At 45.1% G+C, this 25,591-nt stretch overlaps 1 protein-coding gene across 12 annotated transcripts in view; it reads right to left on the bottom strand.

Annotated features, from left to right (window-relative positions):
- The window catches only part of LOC118092517 (hexosaminidase D), a 57,544-nt gene that overhangs the window by 25,671 nt on the left and 6,282 nt on the right, over nt 1-25,591 (bottom strand). For 4 of the 12 annotated variants that reach the window (XM_060282833.2, XM_088656882.1, XM_088656879.1 and 1 more), the window contains exons 2-7: nt 9,562-9,705; nt 7,208-7,304; nt 5,693-5,948; nt 3,579-3,688; nt 3,206-3,293; nt 348-512 (exon numbers count right to left, since the gene is read on the bottom strand). In XM_060282833.2, coding sequence (XP_060138816.1) covers nt 348-512; nt 3,206-3,293; nt 3,579-3,688; nt 5,693-5,948; nt 7,208-7,302 — 714 coding nt within the window. In that variant the 5' untranslated portion in view covers nt 7,303-7,304; nt 9,562-9,705. Of the gene's footprint in view, nt 1-347; nt 513-3,205; nt 3,294-3,578; nt 3,689-5,692; nt 5,949-7,207; nt 7,348-9,561; nt 9,706-16,964; nt 17,101-25,591 lie in introns of those variants that run through there. The other 8 variants (XR_015946826.1, XM_060282829.2, XM_088656875.1 and 5 more) reach the window with 4 other exon arrangements.

The following is a 25,591-nucleotide window of genomic DNA, read 5'->3' as shown; positions in this document are numbered from 1 at the left end:
CTCCTAAAGCAGTGGTCGGGGGGTGGCATATTTGAACCCATGTGGATTCCTTTCTGGATAGCCATCTGAGGGCCACATGCCAGTGGAGGGCAGGGCCAGAGTCAAAACGGGCGGAGCAACAGATATGAATTCTACCTTTTGTTCAAAGGCAAGCGAGAGGCAGGAGCAGAGCTCAAGGGCTCTGGTGCCAATGCCAGGATGCCTGTGCTATCAACAACTGTTTTGTGAATGACTTCAGTTAGCTAGGTACTTATCATGCAGGATGGGGCTCTACCACTGAGCACCAGATGTTGTCCGCCTTGTCTAACCTCGCCCCCCCCCCCCGCCACTTCATCTGGGTCCTTTACCTCATCTGCCCCAATATGCACCCAGTTGGCCTGTGGGTGCTTGCTCAGGACTTGGGTCAACACAGATTTCACGACGGCCATTGTTTCCTGGACGTGGGGGTTGAAGCTGTTGGGGAAGCGCTCCACCTCCCGGAGGTGCCGGTATTTGTCATGCTTCAAGATGAACTGCAGGAGAAAGGAGGAGAGGAAACCGGGGGATGAATGGGGAAAGAGGAAGACCTAGGGCAGGCATCCCCAAACTTCGGCCCTCCAGATGTTTTGGACTATAATTCCCATCATCCCTGACCACTGGTCCCGTTAGCTAGGGATCATGGGAGTTGTAGGCTAAAACATCTGGAAGGCGCAGTTTGGGGATACCTGACCTAGGGGAACAGCACAGACCGGGGTGCCCAAACTTTTTTGGGCCGCAGCCCCCATGGTTCTGCAAACTCATCCCCAGTGCCCCCTACCCTATAAAAGCATTACTCTGACTAATGGATTGCATGATCCACTAAGGAAAATCGCACATTTATTTATTTATTTATTTATTTATACGTTGTTGTTGTTGTTGTTGTTGTTGTTGTTGTTGTTGTTGCTGCTGCCAAATTAATTACCCACCCTTTACCCTAATGTCCCAGGGCAGGGTACAGCATTAAAAGCAATATTAAAAACTAATAAAATAAAATTCAAAACAGTAACAATTAATTGCACATTGGTTCAAAATCCAATCAAAACTACTTTGTTTAATTCAACAAAACTGATCAACTCGATCCAGTGATACCAGACATTGCACACAATTTTTTGTAATGTCTCCTACCTAATGAAAACATGAGGAAATGCATAGCATAAAATGTTAATATATAGCTACTTATTAAACACACACAAACGTTCACTAATTTATAAGAAAATCAATAGCTATTCCCAATACTTGGCTGTCTTGGGACTTGTGACAACTCAGAATCATAAACATGAGTAAGTGGGAAGAAAGGAAATACAGTAGCTTTGAAAGCGATAAGAGTAATAAAACTTTAAATACCAAGCAGAGAAGGTGTTTTGCTCTAGCCTGGGCAATTGTAAACAAGAGATCAATGCACTTGGAGAGGCCCACAAACAGCCCCCCCTGCTGCCCCATGCCTCTTAGTGCCCCCCCCCCGGTAATCCCACCACCACTTTTCAGAACCACTGGCATAGACAATTTATTGCAGCTTTGCAAGTGACTAGTCCACACTGAACCATTTAATTTGCCTGCTCCCAAAAATATACTAACAGGAAGTCCTTCATGGCAGTCCAGCAAATAGAAAATACTAAATGAAATGCAGCTTCTGTGCTAAGAAAATGTCTTGCAGCTGCTCTCCTGGGGGCAACTGTAACACAAGTTGGCAAGGGGTACAAGTCCGATCTAGGAACAAGAGTATGACCTCTTGGTCCATCAAACTCAGAATTGCCTACACCATCTGGCAGCAACCCTCCAGAGTTTCAGGCAGGGGACATTCCCAGCCCCACACAGACTTGCTGGGGTTTGAACCTGGGACCTTCTGCATGCTGGGCAGCTGTTCTCCCACTTTCCTATGGCCCTTCCTGCAGCCAATTTAGCTGTGATTCTTCCATTGCAGAGGGTTGGACTAGATGGCACTTGGGATCCCTTCCTTCTCTGCAATTCTGTGCACCCCTGCAAAAACAACCTGATACTCAGGAGATTCAGCAGGCCTAGCTGCCTCCATAATTTTCTCTTCATGCAAAAAGAAAACACCCCTTCAGCATCTTTAATTTGTCTATCCGACTGCTATTAAAGATTCTGCTCCGTGCAGAATCCACCCCACCCTGCCAGCTCGCTCAAGTCAAGGAAACCAGTTCCTGCACCTTTAACAAATCGGAACAAGTAGTCATTGTTTGCTCAGCGGCACAACTGGAGTCCGGCTCCCTGGGCAAGAACTGGCCTAACCAGATATGAAGGCTGCATGGCTCTGAACAGTTACGCCCTTCTTCCTTGCAGGCAATAATCCAAGGAAAGACCGGCCCTCCCTGAGCAAGACCAGGGCAAGACTCTACTGGAGGGGACAGGAGGCAGCAGCAGCAGCAGCAGCAGCAGAAAATAAGGGGCGGGGGGAATACAATTTAAAACAGCACCGCCATTAAGGTCAGGGCTGTCCCTAGGCCTGGGCTGGGTGGCGCAAGGCGCCAGGGTGCCTGGCCATCAGGGGCGTGGAAGGGGCGCTGAATGCTGGTGTCTGCCTCCACGCGCCTCTGCTGTTGAGCGGCTTCAGGCCGCTCTCCAGAGGCGCACGGGGAGCGCTGGCCTGGGGCCGCCTGAACAGCTGAGAGGTGCAGTGCGGCGGCCCCAGGCTCGCGCTTTGCATAGGGAGCGGGAACCTGGGGCCGCCTCCTCCGCGCCTCTCAGCTCCCCACGCGCCCCTCCTGCCCGCCTCACTCACAGGGGGCGCTGGAGGGATCTTGGCACCAGGGCGCCAGATATGGTTAAGACGGCCCTGATTAAGGTTACAAAACTCACAGGTGAAAAGCAGCTGTCAATAGTCTGCCTTCTCCTAGCTCAGTGTTTCCCAAGCTGTTGTTGGACTACAACTCCCATCATCCCTAGTGGTCAGGGATGATGGGAATTGTAGTCTGAAAACTGCAAGTTTGGGAAACCCTGGACTACAGCTTCCATCAGCCCTAGCCACCATAGGCATGCTTTCGACTACAACTCCCATGATTCCCAGCTAGTACAGCCCTGTTTTTGGACTACAGCTTCCATTAGCCTCAGTCAGCATGGTATGCATGGACACCAAAGGCAGGGTGGGGGGAGGGGAGAGACCAGGTCATAGATCTACCAGAAAGGCAACAAAAGACCAGCAATGAAATGAAGAAGGGGGTTCTCATACCTCTACGTGGCCAAAGGTCTGCACTAAAGGGATCAGCTCCAGTTTGTTGAGCGCTGCCAACTCCTGGATTTTCTTGATATCTTCTTCGCTGTCAGGAGACAAGAGCACCGGTCAGCCACAAGCTGCCAGCATCCCAGAGGCCTTGTTGAGCTGGCAGATAAGAGCAGAAATGGAGGCCGCTTCCAATAAGTCAAACCACATGGAGCCGGTTCTGCCATGAGGCAATGAAATGGGATAGAGACCCAAATCCAAGGAGCGCCACCTCTCTGGTGCACAGGGTCAGGTCTTGGCCTGGATGCCCTCACAACTGTATGGCACCAACCAAACACACACACACACAGCAGGCCAATAGCGACTGAGGCAGACCTCTTACCTGTAAGCGTACGGAGACTTGAGGATCTCGAGGTCTCCCTTGAAAGGAAACATGTCTTCGTATTCGATCAGGATGCCGTTGGCACCCAGCTTGGAGAAAAGCGGGAAGATCTGAAGGGAAGCACATATGAGATGTACCATCCAGCTGCCATACGCGTACAACTGCAATGTGGCAAAGCACACACTGACTGGCAGAACTGACACTGAGGCCCACCACCTCAAATGGCATTAAAAGGAATCTGGACAATTTTGTGGAGGAGGCGATCATTGGCTACTAACCCTGAATGATATATTCTCTCCTCCACTGTCAGAGGCATTGTGCCTTGGAATGATACTTGCTGGGAATCACAGGAGGGGAGAGAGCTGTTTGACTCATCTGGGCTTCTTCCCTTTGGGGCATCTGGCCAGCCACTGTGAGAACAGGATTAGATGCCCCCCCCCCTTTTGGGACTGATCCAGACTCAGGACTTTTCTTAGTTTCTTATGGATGCTAAATGGAACCCTAGAGTGGTGGGGAAACACTATTGCTGTCAGATCCTGCTTTCTGGGCCTCCTTTGGGGGCATCTGGTTGACCTCTGTGAGAACAAAATGTAGGATTAGATAGGTCCCCTTTGGCCTGATCCAGTTCCAGGACTCTTCTTCTGTTCTTAGAATTGGCTCCAGAGAGGAGGCAGGAGGAGAGAAACAAAGGAGGTCCCATCTGGGTTTCAATCCACTAATAGGTCTCTCTTAAATCAGAAGCAGGGAAGCTGTGGACCTCCAGATCTTATTGGGCTGTCACTCCCATCAACCAGCAAGGCTCAGGGATTATGGGAGTTGGAGTTGTAGTCCAACAGCATATGGAGGGCCACAGCTGCCCAATCCTGGTTCGTGGGAACCATTGCTAAGCTCAGGAGTGCAACCATCCAAGGCAGCTTTCCCTCAACTTGGTGCCCTCCAAATGTTTTGAGCTAAAAGTTCTATCAGCCACAGCCAGCGTGACTTCCAGCAGCTCCATCCAGCATGGCTGTCACTCACTGGTTTATTGGTTTGATTAGAAGATTTATAAGTGCCTGGTCAAAAATCTTTCCAGGTGATATGAATAAAATTAGAGATAACACAGCTAAAGTGCACAGTTCTGTTAAGGACACAACCACACACACCTCCAATGAGATAGGTTAGGTTGAGAGGCAGTGACTGGCCCAAGGTCATCCAATGAACTTCCTGACTGAGTGGGGATTTGAACTCTGGTCTCCCAGGTTCTAGTTTTGACAGGTGCTAACTGGATCAGGCCATGGGCCAGTTCCTAATCTCCCTGCAGGCCACATTTGACAAGTGGGTAGGACCACTCCCATGTCAATTGCCAGAGATGATAATGATGTCAGATGATTGACACCTGTCTAGGTTCAAACATAGTTGGTGTAACTGCTGACCAGTAAATTACAGCAACCTCCAGTGAAGACGTCTTTTCGGCACCAAACAGGTGGTTCACGGTGGGACCACACCTTCAGCATTTTCCCCTCTGCAGAGAAAGTGGTTTGTATTTAAATTGCTTCCTCTGGAAAGAAGGGGGGGGGGAGTTCACTTAAAAGCCTTCCAGCACTGGAGGAAACCTCATGTCTGCTGCTCAAGATGTGGCATCAAGCACAGTGACAGGGGTTAGTAAAGTATTTGGCAACTTTATTCCCCTCTCTCCCTTCCCCTCCCCTCTTCCAGTGTTGGGGAAATATTGGAGTACAATACCTGGATGGCCAGTCAAACCCAGACTCCAGAAGTCAGCAAAACAGGCCATTTATTTAGGTGTTGCAAAGCTGGCACAACACAAACAGCAAATAGTGCCGAGTGGCACACTAGATATGAAAACAACACAAGCACTTAGAAGGAAAGGGAAACAAAAGGGCAGTTGTGTCCCTATATTGCAATACTTCCTTCTACGTACTAGTTAGAGCAATACTTCCTGCGTACCTGTCATCCTGCCCTTCTTTCATGGTTCTCTTGCAAACACAACCTTTACATTCCAACCATCACTTGCTCAGACCTCTTCACACACATTTCAGTTTTCACTCTATTTAATAATTTCTGCAACACCAGGATTCACCTGGTGTACAAGCCCTGTTCAAGGTGGGCCTCCTCACCTGCTCCAGGTAGGATACTTTTGGAGCTGCTCCCTTGAGGTCCAGATGGACCAGCCGCAACTGCATCAAGCTGAAATCCTGGAGGGCCTTTTTCTTGGCATCCTGCCTTGCAGGGGCGGCGGCAGCGGCTGCCACAACCTTGACATCTGGGACATCCAAGGACCGGCCCCGAGGTTCTGCGGAGTGCTTGAGGTCGCTGGCCTTGCCCCAAAAGCTGCTCTCCTGGCTGGATCCCTTGTATCGATTCAGGGAGAAGCTGCAGGCGTGGAAGAGAGTGGAAGACCGCCAACATGGTTAAGGTGCAGCTGCAGGCAAATGTGGAACTGAGTTCCCTCCTCCCCATAATGTCAAGAGCAGGCCCTTCCCCAACCTCGGGACCGCCATGTGTTTTGGACTACAACTCCCATCAGCCCCAACCAGCACGGCTGTCATGGACTGGCTAGGTGCAGAGGAGTGGTGGGAGGCACCATCTGGGGGAACCCCCAGGGGAAGAAGGTTCAGAGCTAGGGAATTGGTGGTGGTGGGATGGCAGTGGTAAGTGGTTCGAGGGAGAAGAGGGGGCAGTGGGAGGAGGAGGTGCCGGAAACTGAAGAGGCAACAGGGAGCAGAGAGCAGGGAGAGGCTGGGGAAGAGGGTAGTCCACACTCAGCGGAAGCTGGAGCGGAGCCAGGAGCCAGAGATGTGAGAGGCTGCTGAAGAAGCCATGGGGTCTCCCCCTCCTGCTGTGGCCAGTTCCCCTCCCACCAGTTTGCTTGGGAAGGACTGGGGGAAGGAGTCTTAGAGAGCAGTGGGAAAGCAGGGGCCTTCAGTCCTTGCAACTGCCTCATTGGTGCAAGACCTACTGAGAAGAGTTGCTGGGATTACTAGGCCTGAGCTGTTTTGGTTTCTTCAAACAAAGAGTTAACTTTTCTGACACTGGGTGTTTTATTGCTGACCTGCTCCTGACTCTGGCTCCTGACAAACAGCCATTTTGGACTACAACTCCCATGGGTCCCAGCCAGCACGGCCATTTTGAACTACATCTTTTATGGGCGTTTTTAATTATGCTCTTCCTGATGCTTTAATTCTTCTCTTAATCAAAGTTACTATCATCTCATATGTTTTGTACGACCTCTCTGTATTCTTAGGAAAAGTGCAGCCTATAAATATTTTAAAATAAACAAAGCCCCAGCACCACGTAAGTATTTAAACGAATAAAGAAATCCTGCAACTGTGCTGGCCGATGGGAATTATAGTCCAGAACATCTGTTTGGGGACTGGGTTGGGGAAGGCAGCTGTACCCCACAATCTTGAAACAGCCCTGGAGCAATAGGCAAACATGGATTTCCACCCATGGCTGCAAAAGAGCCCCATTTATGGGACCCTGGACGACCAACAGGGATGGAAGGGGGACCCTTTGGCCATCCTTGGTATGTTGGTATGATGGAGGTTTGGGGTCCAGCAACATCTTGGGAGGGCCGCAGGCTCGCCACTCCCACCTTGCAAGGCAGCAATGCCTCTCTGAAAGATACTCACCTGTCCCGGAAGAAATACTTGATGGCTGCCAGCACCACAGTGAGAAGCACCAACAGCCGCAAGAGGTTCAGCTTCTGGGTCCGGTGGAGCACCATCCCTGCTAGGGAGGAACAGGAGCCCCGATGGGGCATGTCACGGCTCTGCGCAACACAACCCAGGGGGGCCTGCATGAGATGCCACAGGGCGGGGAGATATGCCCACAGCCCCACCGCACCACCAAACCTGCCGTTATCCTAGGCCAAACTGAACTTCTAGAACATTCTACACACTGACCGTTGCCACACCCTTTTCAGACTAATTAATTGCAAGCGTATCGGTTATCTCTTCCTGAGAGCCAACCCACTGTTTCCGTTTGGGTTTGGCACAGATAATTCAGCACGGCAACAGATGATGGGGTCCTTATTTAATTTTGGGGAGGGGAGTCCCCTCAAATGGTTGCATGTGGCGGCCATGGTTAGTAGCATGGTTAGCCAATGTGGTATTAGGAGGCTTCGTAATCCTCACTCAGATGCGTGACCTTGGGCCAGGCGCTGCCTCTGACAAGCCTACCTTACAGGGTTGTGGTGTAGATCAAATGGGGAGAGGGGGAGAGCCATGTATATACTACCTTGAGCTCCTTAGGGGGGGAAATAGTGTATAAATGGAATAAATAAATAAAATATCTTTTACCTGATCTAACCAGGTAAGGAGAGATCAGGATGGCGTTAGTGCCCTGCTGGCCTAGTCTGCAAAAGAAACTTTCCCTCCCTGGGAGTGTGAGATTCCCTCTACAGCCCCTTGGGAAAATAATAAGAAACGTAGGTCACATCAAGACCATATATTTAAAGCACTTTGATACCGCTTCAAACAGTCATGGTTTCCCCCCAAAGAATTCTGGGAGCTATAGTTTGTCAAGGGTGCTTAGATGGGTGAGGAGACCACAGAGCCACAATTCCCATTGTGGCTTCAAGGCATAGCTGCCAAGTTATCCCTTTTTTTAAGGGATTTTCCCTTATGCTGAATAGGCTTCCTCGCGAGAAAAGGGAAAACTTGGCAGCTATGCTTCAAGGTGGATTCCTCTTCACAGGAAACTCTGGGAACTGTAGTTCTGTGAGGGGACAAGGGGCCTCCTAACAACTCTCAGCACCCATAACAAGCTACAGCTCCCAGAATTATTTGGGGGAAGAAGCCATGACTGTTTAAAGTGGTATCATAGTGCTTTAAATGTATCATGTGAACATGGCCTTAGTTTGGCCTATACAGCAAGTCCTAGCTGCTATGAGGAGTTGTTGCTTCTGTTGTTCATAAATAAACACTACTATTCAAATTCTTCTGACTCCTGCTGCTTCCTAGGATTAGGGCAGGCTCGTTCTGAGCTTTCTTCATACAGGGATTGCCCTTTTTTGGGGTCAGCAGAAACGGCCTGACAGATCTTGATTCAGAGCAGACTTTTGAAATGGCTCTCAGGTCAAAGGATATGACCCAGAGGTAGGCAGCATCTGCTTTGCATGCAGAAGGTCATGGGTTCAATCCCCAGTGGCATCTCCGGGTGTCCCCTGCCTGAATCCCTGGACAGCCATTGCTGCCAGTCAGTGTAAACAATACTGACCTAGATAGAACAATGGTCGGACTCAGTAAAAGGTAGCTTTCTATTTTCCGACTAATCATTTCCCTGAAATTTGGTTAGATTGTAGCTTCTTGGCCTTGAGTTACAATACTGATAGGACACATTGCTTTTAATTTACAATTAATAGAAATTTCCAGACAAAATATTGGGGATGGCTCACACCTTCACTATATTACTTAACTATAGCTTGAAATTGCTTTTATGTGTTGTACTTTTATTTCATTGAGCGTCTTTGAGAATCTGTATTGTATAAAAGGAACCGATAAATCAATCTTATAAACAAATAATAAAGTAATTATGGGGCTAGAGTTGCCAGACTCAATAGAGGACAGGACTTCTGTGCCTTTAATTGCCCTGCTCTCTTTTGAGTCTGGAAACCTTAAAGAGAAACCAGCAGACCCTATGTTTAATTTCCAAGCAAAGGGTCTGCTGGTTTCTCTTTAAGGTTTCCAGACTCAAAAGAGAGCAGGGCAATTAAAGGCACAGAAGTCCTGTCCTCTATTGAGTCTGGCAACCCTATATGGGGCCATCTATTGCAGTATAACCTAACTGGCAGCCACTCTCTGGGAACCTTAGTCAAAGAGAGCCTTGTTAATGGGAGATGCCCCTGGGGTATTGAAATTGGGACTTCCTTTTTACAAATCACGCATTCCTCAAGGACTGTCTCACCTGAAGGCACCCCAGGCTTTGTGTGCGTCATAATACCTAAGCAAAACAGTACAACTGTTGCTTCAGTAGCTGGGCTTACCTGCTCAATCCCAGCTGGTCCAACGGGAAGAACTAGAGGGACAGCAGTGCTAGCCTAGGGACAGGCTTTCTCAACCGGCAGAGACAGTTGGGTCTCATTGAAGCAGCCCTGCCCTACCAGAGAGCCAAAGGGGGTCAGAAGCACCTAGGAATAGGCATGGGGATAGAAGATCTCAGGAGCGTAATACATACCAAACTGCCTATTTACCTGGAGTCTCAAAACAAAGTATGTTGACTTAGCTGTGAATCCTACATTGCAGAAGGTTGTACAAGGACGACTCTATGGCTCCCTTCCAGCACTATGATTGCCAATTCTGAGAGCCAAATGTGATTCTTCCATGCCCCATTCCTGGCCAAATTGCCAAAGGATTTGTAGTAAGTGCCCACTAGCAGACCTAGAAAAAGCCAGGCACCTCTCAAGTGCTGAAACTACCCAGCATGCAACAGGATATGCCAAGGTGACCATGGGCATTTGCCAAAGCTTACTAGGAGCTTAGTGAACTGGGCTCTAAGACCAAGACCACCTTGGCTGCCCTGGTTATATATTTATTCATATCATTTCTACACTGTTTGGAATGCTCTCCCCAGAAAGACTTGCCTGTCGCCATCATTGCATGTCTCTAGGTGCCAAGCAAAAACATTCCTCCTCTTTACCCAGGCCTTCAGCCAATACATAATCTATAGTCTGTTAAAGGTGTGGGGGATGGGCTGTTATTATGATTGTTTTATTATTATGCTGCCTATTATTATGTTTTGTATTATGTTTTATTATAATGCTTCTTAAAATACGTTTTTAATGTACACTGCCCTGGGATCTTCTGATGGTCTTATATACCAAGGATGGTATATAAGTCAAATTAATAATAATAATAATAATAATAATAATAATAATGGCTAGTTGACATCCGGCAGTGAGGGTTGTTGCTAGTCCTACTCAGAGGAGACTCATTGAAAATAATGGGCTTGACTGGGGTCCATTTATTTCAATGGGTCTACTTTTAAAGTATATTAGATACAACCCAACCTCTGAGCAATAGAGAAAAGCCTTCCCCAACCTGCAGTCCTCCAGAGTTTAGCCATGGTAGAGAGACACTGCCTCCAATTCCGACATACATAGTGGTCTGGGGACATGGGGTAGGTCAAAGATCTGTTACTATTTCTGCAGCAGCATCTCTGTCTCCTGCATCCTAAAGCTGCCCAATCACCACAAAAGGGGAGCTTCTTAGCCAATGAGAAGACATCTTCTCACCCTTTCTGGCCATTGGAGCCAATCAGAGTGAAAGGAGGTGTGTCAACCACTGAGGATGGGCTCCTAGGGTCACTCTGGAGAAGGCGCAGGAAGAAGTCCAAGGAGTTGTTCCATATGCTCCAAACTGAGTACAGTGGTACCTCAGGTTACAAACACTTCGGGTTACAGACTCCGCTAACCCGGAAGTAGTACCTCGGGTTAAGAACTTTACCTCAGGATGAGAACAGAAATCATGCGGTGGTGGCGCGGTGGAAACAGGAGGCCCCATTAGCTAAAGTGGTACCTCAGGTTAAGAACGGTTTCAGGTTAAGAACGGACCTCCAGAAAGAATTAAGTTCGTAACCAGAGGTACCACTGTATTTAGGAGCACTGACAACACAATGTGCTTCAGCTTCAAGAGAAAGGTGTGCCAGTTCTGTTACATAAAATGCAACATCAAGGAAAACACAACTTCAGTCTCTCCAAAAGAATATATTGGAACACTCCAAACCATTTGCCCACATACGTGCATGGGAAATAGATCAGTGGAACCTCGGTTTGCGAGCGCCTCTGTTTACGATGAACTCAGAGAGCGACTGCCACAGACCCGGAAGTATTTACATCCAGGTTCCACACACTCAGAAGCGATCTGTGCAGCACGCGCGTGCACAGAAGCGCTCTATTGGCGCTTCGCGCACACGCAGAAGCGTGCCTTCAGCGAGCGACGGACTCGGGGAGCGACCGGCTCACTCGAACGGATCGTCATTGTAAACCGAAGTACCACTGTAGATCTAGCTGAAAGGCAACATCAAGAGAACTGCATTGATAGTTGCAATACACCCCACTTTATGATTATTGTATAATCTTGGAAAGTTGTATAACCTAAGGAGGGACGTGGCTGTGACTATCGTAAAGGGATCCCACGCTCCTGAAGTTGCCACTATACTGCTGTTCCAATTCCCAGCTTCTCTGCTTGGCATCCTCATCTCCGAGCAAAATGCCCTTTGCTGCCATTCAGCCAGGGTGAACTGGGGACTGCTGTCTTGACAGATCACGCTGGGAATTGCAGCCCCATGTAATATCGCTAATGGGCTCCTCTGCCTGCCCAGCTGCCATCCGACAAGGTCCTGCAGCTGCTCAGGAAGGTTCAATCATCAGAAAAGGGCTGTGGACAAAATGCCAAAGACAGCATTTTCTCCCGCAATGGATGGATTATAGGGCAAGCGGGATTATGGGTGGGGTGCTGCAGGGGATCTCTACTTCTAAGGCCAGATGACATTGGGACTCACATCAAATGATGTGGAGAGGGGTGTGTGGCAATGGGGGAATCAGCCCCAGGGACGCTGCTGTTACTGAACATCTCAAAATACATTTTTGGGAAAGAATCAACAAATGCTTTTTTATTGTTGTGTCTGCTGCCTTAAGCTCCTTTGAGAGGGAGGGCAGTATATAAACCCAAATCAATAAATATTTCAGTGCTGGTGGTCAAATACAGTGGTACCTTGGTTCTTGGACAGCTTGGCTCCTGAACAAATTGGCTCCTGAACGCCGCAAACCTGGAAGTGAGTGTTCCGGTTTGCAAATGTTTTTCGGAAGCCGAACGTCCGACACGGCTTCCGATTGAGTGCAGGAAGCTCCTGCAGCTAATCGGAAGCCGCGCCTTGGTTTTCGAACCATTTCGGGAGTTGAACAGACTTCCGGAAGGGATTAAGTTCGAGAACCAAGGTACCACTGTAGTATCCTCTACTGTCCCTGAGCAAAGTTGGCTGGCTTGGGTGGGGGGGGGGGGGCTAGAGCAGGCTGTGTGACAAAAGCAGCAGGTTTTGTAGGGATCAGCGATAAAATGGTTACAAAAATAAAAAGGGAGTGTCGGCGATGCCGATCCTGGAAGGTTTTTTTTAAAAACCGAAACAGGTATGAAAGGAAAGTTCTTTCTCCCTCCCTCTTTTTTTCAGTCAATAACATGCATATTCTCCCTCCCTCCAGTAGAGAACTCAATGTTCCCATGCTGACAACAGAAAAGGAACCAAGGACGAGGCCACTGACAAACGAGGTAGAGATAGGCAAGATTATGAACAAGTGCAGAAAGTGGAGAGAAACAGGTTCCCCACACAAACCTCGCATAATACTGGAAGCCAATACAGTCCAACAATGAAGCTAAATGCTGGAAGATCTAAGGAAGGACTTAGATTTAGAATCGTAAAACTGTGGGGTTGAAATGGACACAACCCCCTGCAGTGCAATAAGACTAATCGATAGAACAAATATTATTACATGTATTATCCTCCCTTTCTTCTGTCATGGACTCCAAGGCAGCGTAAAAGTGGTTCTTCAGTACCCTCCCATCCAGGCACTGATGAGACCCAGTCCTGCTTAGTTGCAACAGGTAGTAGTCTCAAGGGCTCCGGGTCCTAATTTGCACCCAATTTATGCCCTATTAATTTCTATGGGACTCTAATATTACTTACTTTCTTTGATTGGGCCATTGTATCATAAAGGCCAGCAGATAAATCCTAAAACTGCTGATCATTTCTATATGTCTTCACATGCCTATTTTCATCTGTATCAATGATGGATGGATCCTCAACAGATCCCAAGGCAGTTCACAAATAAAAATAGAGGTACCGTAAATTTTAGCAAGTCCCCTTGCTGCAGAGGGTGGGGGGTGGGGAGAAGAAAAGTTAATAAACTATGAAATTCACTACCAGAAGTTGCAGTGATCGCTACCTACTTGGGTGGCTTTAAATGGCAAATTCATGGAGGTTATTCTCAATGGCTACTTGCTATGATGGCTGTGTACTACTGCCTCTAATATCATAGGACAGATGTCCCTCAGAGATTGGGATTTGGAATCACAAGCAGTGAGGGCGCTGCCATTGCACTCACTGCTAACTGTGGGCTTCTTCCTATTCGGACATCTGGTTGGTTGACATGAAGAAAGGATGCTGGTCCGATCCAGCAACACTCTTTTGAGATTCTCCTGAAACAACACCCCCTTACATGGGTAAAGAGCAGGTGACCAGACTATGGAAAATCTAGGGGCCTAACACCACTGAGACCTCAAGCCAGAGGTATACATTTTCTTGGAATGTGCAAAGTATTCTGAGCTTTTACATTTCTGTGTCTACAAACAAATAACACCTTGGTTGCAAGGGGGAGTCCTGACCTACTTGTCAGCAGTTCCCCTTACATAAGAAGAGCCTGCTGGTTGTGGCCAATGGCCCCTCTAGTCCAGCATCCTGTTCTCACAGTGACCAACCACATGCCTATTTTCCTGCAAGCAGAATCCAACCACAAGAGCAACTCTCCACTCCTGCAGTTTACACAAAACAACACACCACTATTTCTTGCACAGAAGTCAATAATGCATTATGAAAAACACTTCCTTTTGTCTGTCCTAAATGCAATGCAAGTCACAGCCATCGCATAGTTTAAAATCATCTCGTTCCATTGTTTAGATACTGTCTATAATTTAAAAAGTAAGAAGAGTCTGCTGGATCAGACCAAAGGAGGCCCATCTAGTCCAGCATCCTGGTTTCACAGTGACCAACCAGATCCTTGTATTCCTGCAAGCAGAATTCAAGCACAAGAGCAACTCTCCCCGCCTGCTGTTTCCAACAACTGGTATTCAGAAGCATTTCTGCCAACTATGGAGGCAGAGCACAGCCATCATGACTAGTAGCCTTCAATAGCCCTCTCCTCCACTAAACCTCTTTTAAAGCCATCCAAGTTGGTGGCCATCACTGCCTCCTGTGGGAGGGAGTTCCATAGTTTAACAATGCACTGAGTGAAGGACTTTCTTGATGCTGGGTAACTGATCTGTTGCCGTCTGCAGGCATTTGAAGCCCTTCTCGCCTCTGTCGCTGCTTTGCATGCCATCTGGCCAAGTCCCTACCCCGTTTAAAAACTGTGATTTCTATTTAAGGGAGCAGGAATTCCCTGGGCATTGTCATCATCGCATGTTACTCCTTCTGCGCCTCTCAAAACAGAAATATTCAGCAACACTCACATTTTCTGCAAGGAGGAGTGGAGAGGGCGGGGTGACAGAGTTTCTGCCCTCTGGGAATAACACTCTGTGGCATCTCCATGGTGCTGCATTAGCTAATTACTAGTGTGGGGAACAAGGAAACTCTGCTCCAGTTGTTTGTTTGTTTTTTTGGCACATGTCAGAGCACAGAGCAGTGTCTCCTGGGAAGGATGCACAATTTGAAGGCTGTGATTTGCTCAGCTGCAGCAGGAGTGCACAAGCCAATATAGATTCTGGGAACATCTGGATTGTTTTCCTGGAGTGGTCCATCTTCTAACAGCAAGCAGACAGGACTGATGCCTACAGGATGTTCACAGGGAGAACATGAAGGATATGGCCATGCTTTGTCCCCAGCACCTGGTATTTAAAGGTCTAAGGGGTGGGGAGAGCACCTTTTCACCCTCGCCTAAACTAACCCTTTTACACACAAAAGGACACCACTTTTTCCCTAAACGGCCTCGGTCCTGTATACCTGAAGGGGCATCTCCACCCCCACCATTCAGCCCCGACACTGAGATCCAGCACCGAGGGCCTTCTGGCGGTTCCCTCGTTGCAAGTAGCCAAGTTGCAGGGAACCAGACAGAGGGCCTTCTCAGTAGTGGAACCCGCCCTGTGGAACGCCCTCCCAGCAAATGTCAAGGCAATAAGTAACTATTTTACTTTTAGAAGACAACTGAAAGCGGCCCTGTTTAGGGAAGTTTTTAATGTTTGATGCTGTACTGTTTTTAATATTCGGTTGGAAGCCGCCCAGAGTGGCTGGGGAAACCCAGCCAGATGGGCGGGGTATAAATAATATATTATTATTATTATTATTATTATTATTATTACACAGAAGTCAATAATGAATTGTGGAAAACACTTCCTTTTGTCAATCCTGAATGCAATGCAAGTCACAGCCATCGCATGATTAAAAATCATTTCGTTCCATTGTTTAGATACTGTCTATAATTTAAAAAGTAAGAAGGGTTTGCTGGATCAGACTAAAGGAGGCCCTTCAAGTCCAGCATCCTGGTCTCACAGTGGCTTGTATTCCCGCCATCAGAATCTGAGCACAAGAGCACTCTCCCTTCAACCATGAGGACTGTGTTCAGCCACTGAAAACCATTTGCTTGGAATCACAAGTGGAGAGACTGCTGTTGTGCTCAGTTCCTGTTTATAGACTTCCCCCTGGGGCATCTGGCTGGCCATTATGCTAGACTAGACTAGATGGGCCACTGGCCTGATCCAGCAAGCTCTTCTTGTGTTCTTAATAGATTCCTTGCCACATTTTACATTTTAAAAATAGTTTTTACTGGGGGTTTCTTTTTAAGTTGTCGACCACCTTATGTTATTTTCTATGCAAGTGTGGTTGATACATATTTAATTTTTTAAAAAAATAAAAAAATATTGCCACTTGCCATCTGCACCAGTGGATAAAGTTGGTCGGGGGGGGGCGGGAATCCCATCCATTCCCCCCCCCCCCAATCTTTTCTATTCTGGTATTCAAGTCACTGCACACCTCAACAACTAGAACAACCCAAGAAATGCACAAGAGCAAATGTTCCCAGCCTTAGAATACCACGTTTTGCAATGAAACAAGTGGATGCTGTAAATGCAATGGTAGCAAGAAAATTAGAAGCAAATAACACAGCCAGGAAAAAAAGGCACCTTCTAGAGTTACCTATATAAGTTCCTTTCTGGCCAGCTGCTAAGCTGAACAAAAACAGGGAAGGGAAGGATGGGGAGGAAGGGAGGATGATGGATGGAAAGTTTGGAATAGCCTGACAACGGAATGGATTGGAGGGGATGGTCCCAGGACAGACGGACAAGAGGGACAGCCCCTCTCCCAAACCATAATCTACCATGCTAGTTAAGTTTGCTTCTTGGTTTGGAGTATTTACTCCCCCCCCCCTTCCTGGATAAACTCCTGTATATGCTCATGCCGAGGAGCTGACCATACTCGTGTCTGCATCTTGCTTCAACCCTGGGGATGAGGCTGCATCGTCGACTGAGTGTAGGGGGTGCACCATCCCGCCCTCCAACACTTCGCTGTTGCTCTCTGCCATCCTGCCTCCCACCTCCCAGCATCTGCCGTTTGAGCCGTTTGCCTCACTTTGCCCAACGAAAGAGCCGGCCTTGTTAGGCCATCCTTAGTGCAAAGAGATCTCACCTTGCAGCAGAGGCTTGAAGGGACAGAGAAGGAACAGTCCCTTCTCCTCTTGAAAGATGAAAGCCAGCCAGGAATTATTCAGCTTTGCTTCTAGTACTGATCAGAGCAGAAGGTCCCTCAAAAGGAGAGAGAGAGGAGAAGTGGAAGGAAATCCCGATGGTCCTCTTGGTGTAGCCGGAGGTTTATTTTAGGCAATTTCCAGCTTTGCTCATAGCAAAACTCTGCATGTACACCTCCCCCTTTTGTGCTGTCTGCCCTTACAAGGGACCCGTTTGCTCGTATCAGTGACGGGCTTTCATATTCTCAGAGGAGAAGAAGGAGACATTCCTTCCTCTGATGCAGCCCTGGAACTTTTTGTACCAAGGATGGACAGAATCTCCTAAAGGTTGCAATGCGGAGTGGGTAGTGTGTCAGACTAGGAGCTTGGAGACCAGGGTTCCAATCGCCACTCAACCATGAAGCTCACTGGGTGACTTTGGGCCAGTCACTGCCTCTCAGCCTAGCCTACCTCACAAGGTTGTTGTGGGGACTAATTCAGGAGGGAAAGAACCACGTGCGGCACATTGAGCTCCTTGGAGAAAAGTGTGGGTTATAAATGCAATCAATCAATCAATCATTAAGAGAGAGGCTTCCTGCTGTGTGAAGATCTATAGGTCTGCAGGTCTATAGCACAAACCATAGTTTTAGGGTGGTGGTTGTTCTTATTATTATTAATTTAATGCATGAATCACTACCCAGGAGACCTCCCAAAGCTATTTATAATATAACAGAAAATATAAAACAGCTACATCTATCAAAGCAACTTTAAAAAGCAATTATATACATTAAAAAAAAGACAGCGCATGAATAAAATCAGTTCACATCCAAGACACACCAACTGGGATAAAGATATTAGAAGGCTGGTTTTATTTTAGAGGTTTGCAGAGTTAAAGTGGATCAAAGTGCTCTTACTGCAAGCCACCCACTTTAAGAACAAAGAATCTGACTTTTTGTGGTTTGGAAAGTGCCAGGAAAATGTGGGGCAAACAAACAAACAACGGGAAGATGCACAGAGGGCAGGGGATTGGGGGTTAGACAAATTCATGGTGGAGAGAGCTTTCGATGTCCACTAGCCATGATGGTTACGCTCTGCCTACACTGTCAGAGGCAGGGAATGCTTCTGCTGGAAACCCTAGCAGTTGAGAGTGCTTTTGTGCTCAGGCCCTGCCTGCAGGATTCCCACAAGAGGCAATTGGTTTGCCCCTGTGAGAACAGGATGCTGGACTACATGGGCCACTGGCCTGATCCACCTGTAGGGAACTTCTTATACTCTCAACTGGTTTCCTGACAGAAGACTGTGCTTTTTATCCCCTCTTTCCCACCTTCCCAGGTATTGAAGTAGTGTCTCCACACACACACACACACACACACACACACACACACACACACACACACACCATCGTTCAACCTGGACACTGAGGTCCAGCGCCGAGGGCCTTCTGGTGGTTCCCTCGCTGCGAGAAGCGAAGTTACAGGGAACCAGGCAGAGGGCCTTTTCGGTAGTGGCTCCTGCCCTGTGGAACGCCCTCCCACCAGATGTCAAAGAGAAAAACAACTACCAGACTTTTAGAGGACATCTGAAGGCAGCCCTGTTTAGGGAAGTTTTTAATGACTGATGTTTTAATGTATTTTTAATCTTTTGTTGGAAGCTGCCTAGAGTGGCTGGGGAAACCCAGCCAGATGAGCAAGCTATAAATAAATTGTTGTTGTTGTTGTTGCTGCTGCTTCTGCTGCTTCTGCTGCTTCTGCTGCTGCTGCTGTTGCTGTATCAAAATCTTGTGCCTGGCAAGGGCATGGGTCAAAAGGTCTCATCCTGTGGCTCTCAGCTGAGGGTGGGCAGCCCTAGCACGAAATGCTCGCCTACAAGACCCCAGTGGAGCACGAGATGAGCAGGCTAAGGCGCTGGGGGGAGAAGGAGAGCCTAGCAGCTGGCTGGCAGCAACAATTTGAATCTATGGTGACCTTTACAGCTACCTTGAGTGTGAGCTTGATGTTTGTGTCTGCTACCAGCGCTGACTGTTGCTTTATCTAGTGTTGAGATGGTGCAGTACCAGGCAGCAAGTGGATGGAAGTCGTTCTCTACTCTCCAGATACACCTCTGGCCATAGCTGCCAAGTCTCCCATTTTTCGCGGAAAACCCCTGTATTTAAACCCGTTTCCCGTTGTTATCCCGAATAGAGAAAATTCCCGTAAATCCCCCGGATTTCCTACCTGCCAGGGAGGCTCCTTCTGCGCATGTCTGGACATGCACAGAACCGATTTCGGGTGCTGCTCTGCCCATGTCTGGGCACCGGAAATCGGGCAGAGCGGCACCGGAAGTCGCTTCTACGCTGACATGCATAGAAGCGACTTCCGGTGCCGTGCCGCACCGCTGCTGATCCTGGATTTTCCTTACCGGGAGTTGAAGGGTATGCCTCTGGCCCCTCTCAGGTCAGAGAGGAGAGAGGAGTATTGGATGTCCCAGAGGAGACGGGGCATGAATCCATCAAATTAGGAGTGGATCTTATTTCTGTATGCTTGGCATTGCATTGTCATATTGCTGAGTGTGAGTGGCTTACGTATCTGTTTCATGTTTATGGATATGGATACATATCCATGAGTGGCTGGGGCAACCCAGCCAGAGTTGCGGGGTATAAATAATAAAATTGTTATTATAACTATTATGGTGCAGTGCATGTATTTTGATATGGTGTTGTTCTACTTATTTGGTGTGCATACACACACACACAATATGCTCTTTGGTTTTATCTATTTTATAATTATTATTATTATTATTATTATTATTAAAATAAACTTTATTACATAACAGAACATTCATCACAATTAAAATAAATCATCACCATAAAAACAGATATTACAATTATCTTGTTTCATTACACGAAGTATTACTTCCCTCCCCCCTCCCTCTCTGCTTCCCATTCCCCTTGACTTCACAACCTAATCTGAACTTTTCCTTTTATTATTCTAAGATAATAATACTCTGCATATCTTACTTTAACTTGTATTAATTCCATGTAATCATAACATGCCTCCAATTATTAACTATCATTTATTCCATCCTCTCTTTCCACACAGCATCTAATATATGGTCGTATATATGGCTGAACCTTATTTGGCGGAGATAAGGCTCGTATTCGCTACTTTAGTGCTTATATAATCTGTAAACACTTTCCAATTACTTTCACTTTCTTCCTTCTTAGTACCTTTAATTTCCTCATACTTTTTAGCCAGATTGTAATAATTGAATAATTTCTCTTGCCATTCCTCTTTTGTTGGGACGTGAGCAGCCTTCCAATTTTTTGCTATTAGTGTCCTTGCGGCAGCTACCGCATAACTTAGACAGCATCTGTCTCTAGGTTTAACTTCTTCCGGCATCATTCCTAAAAGAAATAATTTGGGACATTTCTTAATTGGGTATCTCATCATTTTCTTTATTTCATTATAAATTGTTTCCCAGAACTTTTTAATTTGTTTGCAATGCCACCACATATGTATGTGGGTTCCTACTTCCTGGTTGCATCTCCAACAATTATTAGTTAAGCCTGAATAAATCTTGGCCAATTTTCCTGGTGTTAGATACCACCTATTTTGCATCTTCATTAGGTTTTCCTTAATATCATAGCATGGTGAAAAATTTAGGTCCCTTTTCCATAATCTTTCCCATTCTATCATTGTTATTGGTTTCCCCAAATCTTGTGACCATTTAATCATATATTCCTTTGTTAATTCCTCCTCCGTTTTCCATTTCAATATAATTTGGTATAAATTTTTAATAAATTTGTCCTTGTTTATCAATAAAATCTCTTCTAATTTGGATGTTTCTTTATCAAAGCCAATTTGTTTGTCAATTTGTAATCTTTGGTTTACTTGAAAATATTGCAACCAGGTAGTAAAGAGTCCCTTTACTTCTTCATAATCCTTTAACTGCCAGGTTCCCTCTTTATTTTCTATTAATTGTCTATATGTAGGCCAATTTGTCTCCATGTTTTTTCTCCTTACTGCCACTATTTCAAGGGGAGAGAGCCACCAAGGTGTTTTTGGCTCAAAATATCTTTTATATTTTTGCCATACAAGATATAATGACTTCCTAATAATATTAAGCCGGAAACTGCTCCTTTTTTCAATTTTCTCCCTCATCAAATAGTGGTGCCACCCGGAGGCCAGTCCCAAACCTTCCAGATCCAATAGATCGGTATCCCTCAGTGTTATCCAATCTTTAAGCCAACATAATGCCGCCGCATCATGGTATGCTTCAAGGTCAGGCATTCCATATCCCCCTCTGCGCATACTGTCTATCATGATTTTATATTTAACTCTTGGTCTTTTTCCGTTCCAGATGAATTTGGTTAGGTCTCTCTTCCACTCTTTAAATATATTTTCTTTGCCCAATATTGGCAGGTTTTGAAATAGGTGGATCATCCTTGGGGCTACACACATCTTCACTAATGATATCCTTCCCAGTAAGGATAGTTTCAGTTTGTCCCAATTTACAAAATTTGCCTTGATTTTTTTCCAGGTTTCCTTGTAATTTTCTTGAATCAAATCAATCCCCTTAACGGTAGTTTGAATGCCCAAATATTTTATCCTTTTTACTATTTTCAATCCCGTTTTTTCCTGCAATATTGTTTTTTCTGCTTCTTCCAGGTTCTTTACTAACATGTGCGACTTCTCATAATTAATTTTCAGGCCAGCTATATTTCCATATTCATTTATCTTTTCCAATGCTTTTGGAATGCCCTCGATAGGGTCCTCCGTGGTAATAATAATATCATCCGCGAAAGCCTTTGTTTTAAATTTTTTCTTACCAACAATTATCCCTTTAATTTTTTCTTCCTCCCTAATATTTTTTAATAAAATTTCCAAAGTAATTATAAAGAGTGTTGGGGACAAGGGGCACCCTTGTCTGGTGCCTCTCGTAATATTTATTTTATTCGATACTTTCCCATTTATTAATATTTTTGCTCCCTGTGTTTTGTAAATTGATTTGATTGCGTTTTCCATTTTGTCCCCTAATTCTAATTTTTCCATAATTTTCATCATAAAAGGCCACGAGACCCTATCGAAGGCCTTCTCTGCATCGATGGCAAGGAGCGCTGTTTGTTTGTCTCTGCGGCTCTCTAAACATTCCAATATGTTTACAATGGTCCTTATGTTATCTTTAGCGTACCTCCCTTTTATGAATCCCGCTTGGTCTTTGTGTATTATATCTTCCAGTATGTTGCTTAATCTTTTGGCCATTATTTTTGCGAAGATCTTGTAATCGCTATTTAACAGCGAGATCGGTCTAAAATTGCCTGGTTTATCTAAATTCGTTTGGGGTTTAGGTATTAAAATTATTTGGGCTTCCGTCCATGATTGGGGTGTGTTTCCTTTTTGTAAGATTAAATTCATTAAATCTTTAAGAGGTATTACAACCTCATCTTGTAATTCTCTGTAAAATTCAATTGGAAGCCCATCTGGACCTGGGGCTTTCCCTTTTCTCATGTTCTTAATTGTTTCTGTTATTTCTAGGGATGTTATTTCTTTGTTTAACAAGAATATTTTTTCCGTTGGTATTTTTGGTAAATGATATTTTGCCAGGAAATCATCGATTTGTTGCATAGGTGTATCTTCCTTCTGATATAATTTTTCATAAAATTTCTGAAAGGTTTTTATGATCTCTTCTGTTTTATAACAATATTTCCCTTCCGATTCAATTCTATTTATTATTTTTTCATTTTTCCTCTTTTTTATTTGCCACATTAACAATTTGCTGGGCTTATTGGCCCATTCAAAATTTTTGTATTTCCAATATTGTAATCGTTGATCGATCTCATAATCGATTAATTTTTCATACTCTAATCTCAGTAGTTTGACTTCTTGCTCAATTGTTTTATTACATTTTTTATGTAACATTTTTTCCTTATTTTTTATTTCCTGGAGAATTTTTTCCTTCTTTTGTTCTCTCTCCTTTCTTATTCTTGCATTCTGTGATATAAAAAAACCACGCATAACAGCTTTGCTCGCATCCCAAGTCACTAAAGGGTCGACCTCACCAGTTTGATTTATTTCAAAGTATTCTTTTAACGTTTTTTTTGCTTCCCTAATAAGAATGTTGTTATTTAACATGAGGACATTCATCCTCCAACCTTTCTGGGAATATTCTTTTTTTAATGAAAGGGTTACTGGGTTGTGGTCCGAGAGGGTCTGTGGTCCTAGTTCTATTTTATGAATTCTTAATGATAATTCTTTAGTGATCCAAATCATATCTATTCTGCTCGCCGATTGGTGCCGTGCCGAAATGTGAGTGTACTCTCTTTTTATGGGGTTCTTAAATCTCCATGCATCTAATAAGTGTAAATTACTTGTAATGTCCATAAACTTTTGGGGTAATTTCCCGCTTGATTTTCCTTTACTCCAACCATTTTTGTCTAACTCTGGATCTACGATTCCATTCATATCTCCCATTAAAATTAGTCTTTCCCCCGCATAATTTATTAACTGGGTCTCCAATCTTTTTAAAAATTCTTTCTTACTCCCATTGGGGGCATAGATACCCACCCAGACCCATTGTTCTCCTTCAATTACTGTTTTAACTATAAGGATTCTTCCCTCATTATCCGTCCCAATTAATTCCGGGTTCCATTTGCTTTTTATGTACATCACAATTCCTCTTTTCTTTCTTGCATCGGCCGCAACGAATTCTATTCCTAATTTCTCATTTTTTAGGACTCTCACATGTTTTTTATTTATGTGCGTCTCTTGTAGACAGATCACATCCCAGTTTTGTTTTTTTAGTATGTGCCCCACCCTATTCCTTTTTTTCTTATTATTTAGGCCGTTCACGTTCCAAGAGATTATTCTCATATTTGTATTTATTAGTTATCAAATTGGATATATATATGTATATATATATATATATATATAAAAAAACACAAGTAAAATAGATTTCCAATTAATGTTATTCTTACTTATATCAGCCTAGACTAAGCATAAACAAGGATAATCATTAAATATCTACATATTCAAGTGAGTTACCTAGTTTTCCTCTTAATTATTTCTTACAGCAATAATAAAAATAATCTATATATTTACATTTTCAATCATTCTTCTAGTTGCCCCTCTTCTACTCCTTCCCCATCTTCTTCCTCCACTTCTTCTTCCCCGGCCGCCTCCAGCTCTTCTCTACTGGAATTTTCTAGTTCTTCTTCTTTTCCCCGGGTCTGATCTCTAGCTATCCTTGATTTATCCCCTCCCAGTTCTTGTGCGTATGTTCTATAAAATCTGTCTGCCGCCTCTGGTGTGTCGAATCTTCTCCATCTTCCTTTGAAAGAGAACGCTATTCCTTGTGGGTATTCCCACTTGAAGGGTATCCTTTTCGCCTTTAATGGTTTTGCTAGAAATAGGTATTTTTTCCTTTTATGAACCAGTCTGGGTGGGATTTCTTTCAGGACAAATATTTCTGTTTCTTCCATGATTAATTTCTTTTTTGCTCTTGTTTTTAAAACTTTATTTCTTAGCCACATGTTGGTAAATGATACAAGGCAGTCTCCTTATTATTATTATTGGGCGGCTTCCAACAGAAGTATTACAAAAACAATAATCTATTAAATATTAAAAGCTTCAGTGTCCGGGCAGAATGATGGGGGTGGAGACACTCCTTCAGGTATACTGGACTGAGGCCGTTTAGGGCTTTAAAGGTTAGCACCAACACTTCGAATTGTGCTCGGAAACGTACTGGGAGCCAATGTAGGTCTTTCAAGACTGGTGCTATGTGTTCTTGGCGGTTGCTCCCAGTCACCAGTCTAGCTGCTGCATTCTGGATTAGTTGTAGTTTCCGGGTCTTTTATATTTATGGATATTTTCGGGTTATATTTTCTTCCGGGTATTTTATGTTTATGGATATGGATACAGCCTATGTACCGTATTTTGACATGGTGTTACTGTGCTTATTTCTTATTTTGCGTATGCACATACCTGTACTTATATATCAGGCCTGTCCTGTCCATGAGGCAGACTGAGGCAGCCACCTCAGGCAGTGGAATCCAAGGGGCACCTCTGTGGGTGCGTCCCTCTGGTGCACTTCCAAGATCTTGCGAGACTCTCACAAGAGCCCTGCAAGATTGCAAAGAGGCCTCACACAACTTTCCAGAGAGCCTGGTAAGGGAGGCTTTGGTGGCGGAAGGGGGCATACAGTGTGCAGGGCAGCACCTTTCCCTTTCGCCTCAGGTGGCAAAATGGAATGAGTCGCCTCAGTAGATATACAGTACACACTTCTGTATTCATCTATTGTAAACAGCTTCAATATCTTTCAGATCAGTGGTTCCTAAACCTTTTCCACTGCCCCCTTAGTTACATAATCTCCTCCCCAGTGCCCTCTGCCCTACCTTAAAGAAAGTGTCATTTAGAGCATCAGTTTGCAGAACCTGCTAAGGAAGATAACAACACGATAAAATTCAAAACGGGAACAATCAAAGGCACATTTATTCCAAATCCAATTAAAACTATGTGGTTTGATTAATGCAAATATATATATATATATATATATATATATATATATATATATATATATATATATGGATGAAGTTCATTCAGCATTACCAGCTTTT

This window comes from Zootoca vivipara, chromosome 13 (genome assembly GCF_965207765.1).
Source record: "Zootoca vivipara chromosome 13, rZooViv2.hap1.1, whole genome shotgun sequence".
NCBI lineage: Eukaryota > Metazoa > Chordata > Lepidosauria > Squamata > Lacertidae > Zootoca > Zootoca vivipara.
This window is presented reverse-complemented; position numbering and strand designations above follow the sequence as displayed.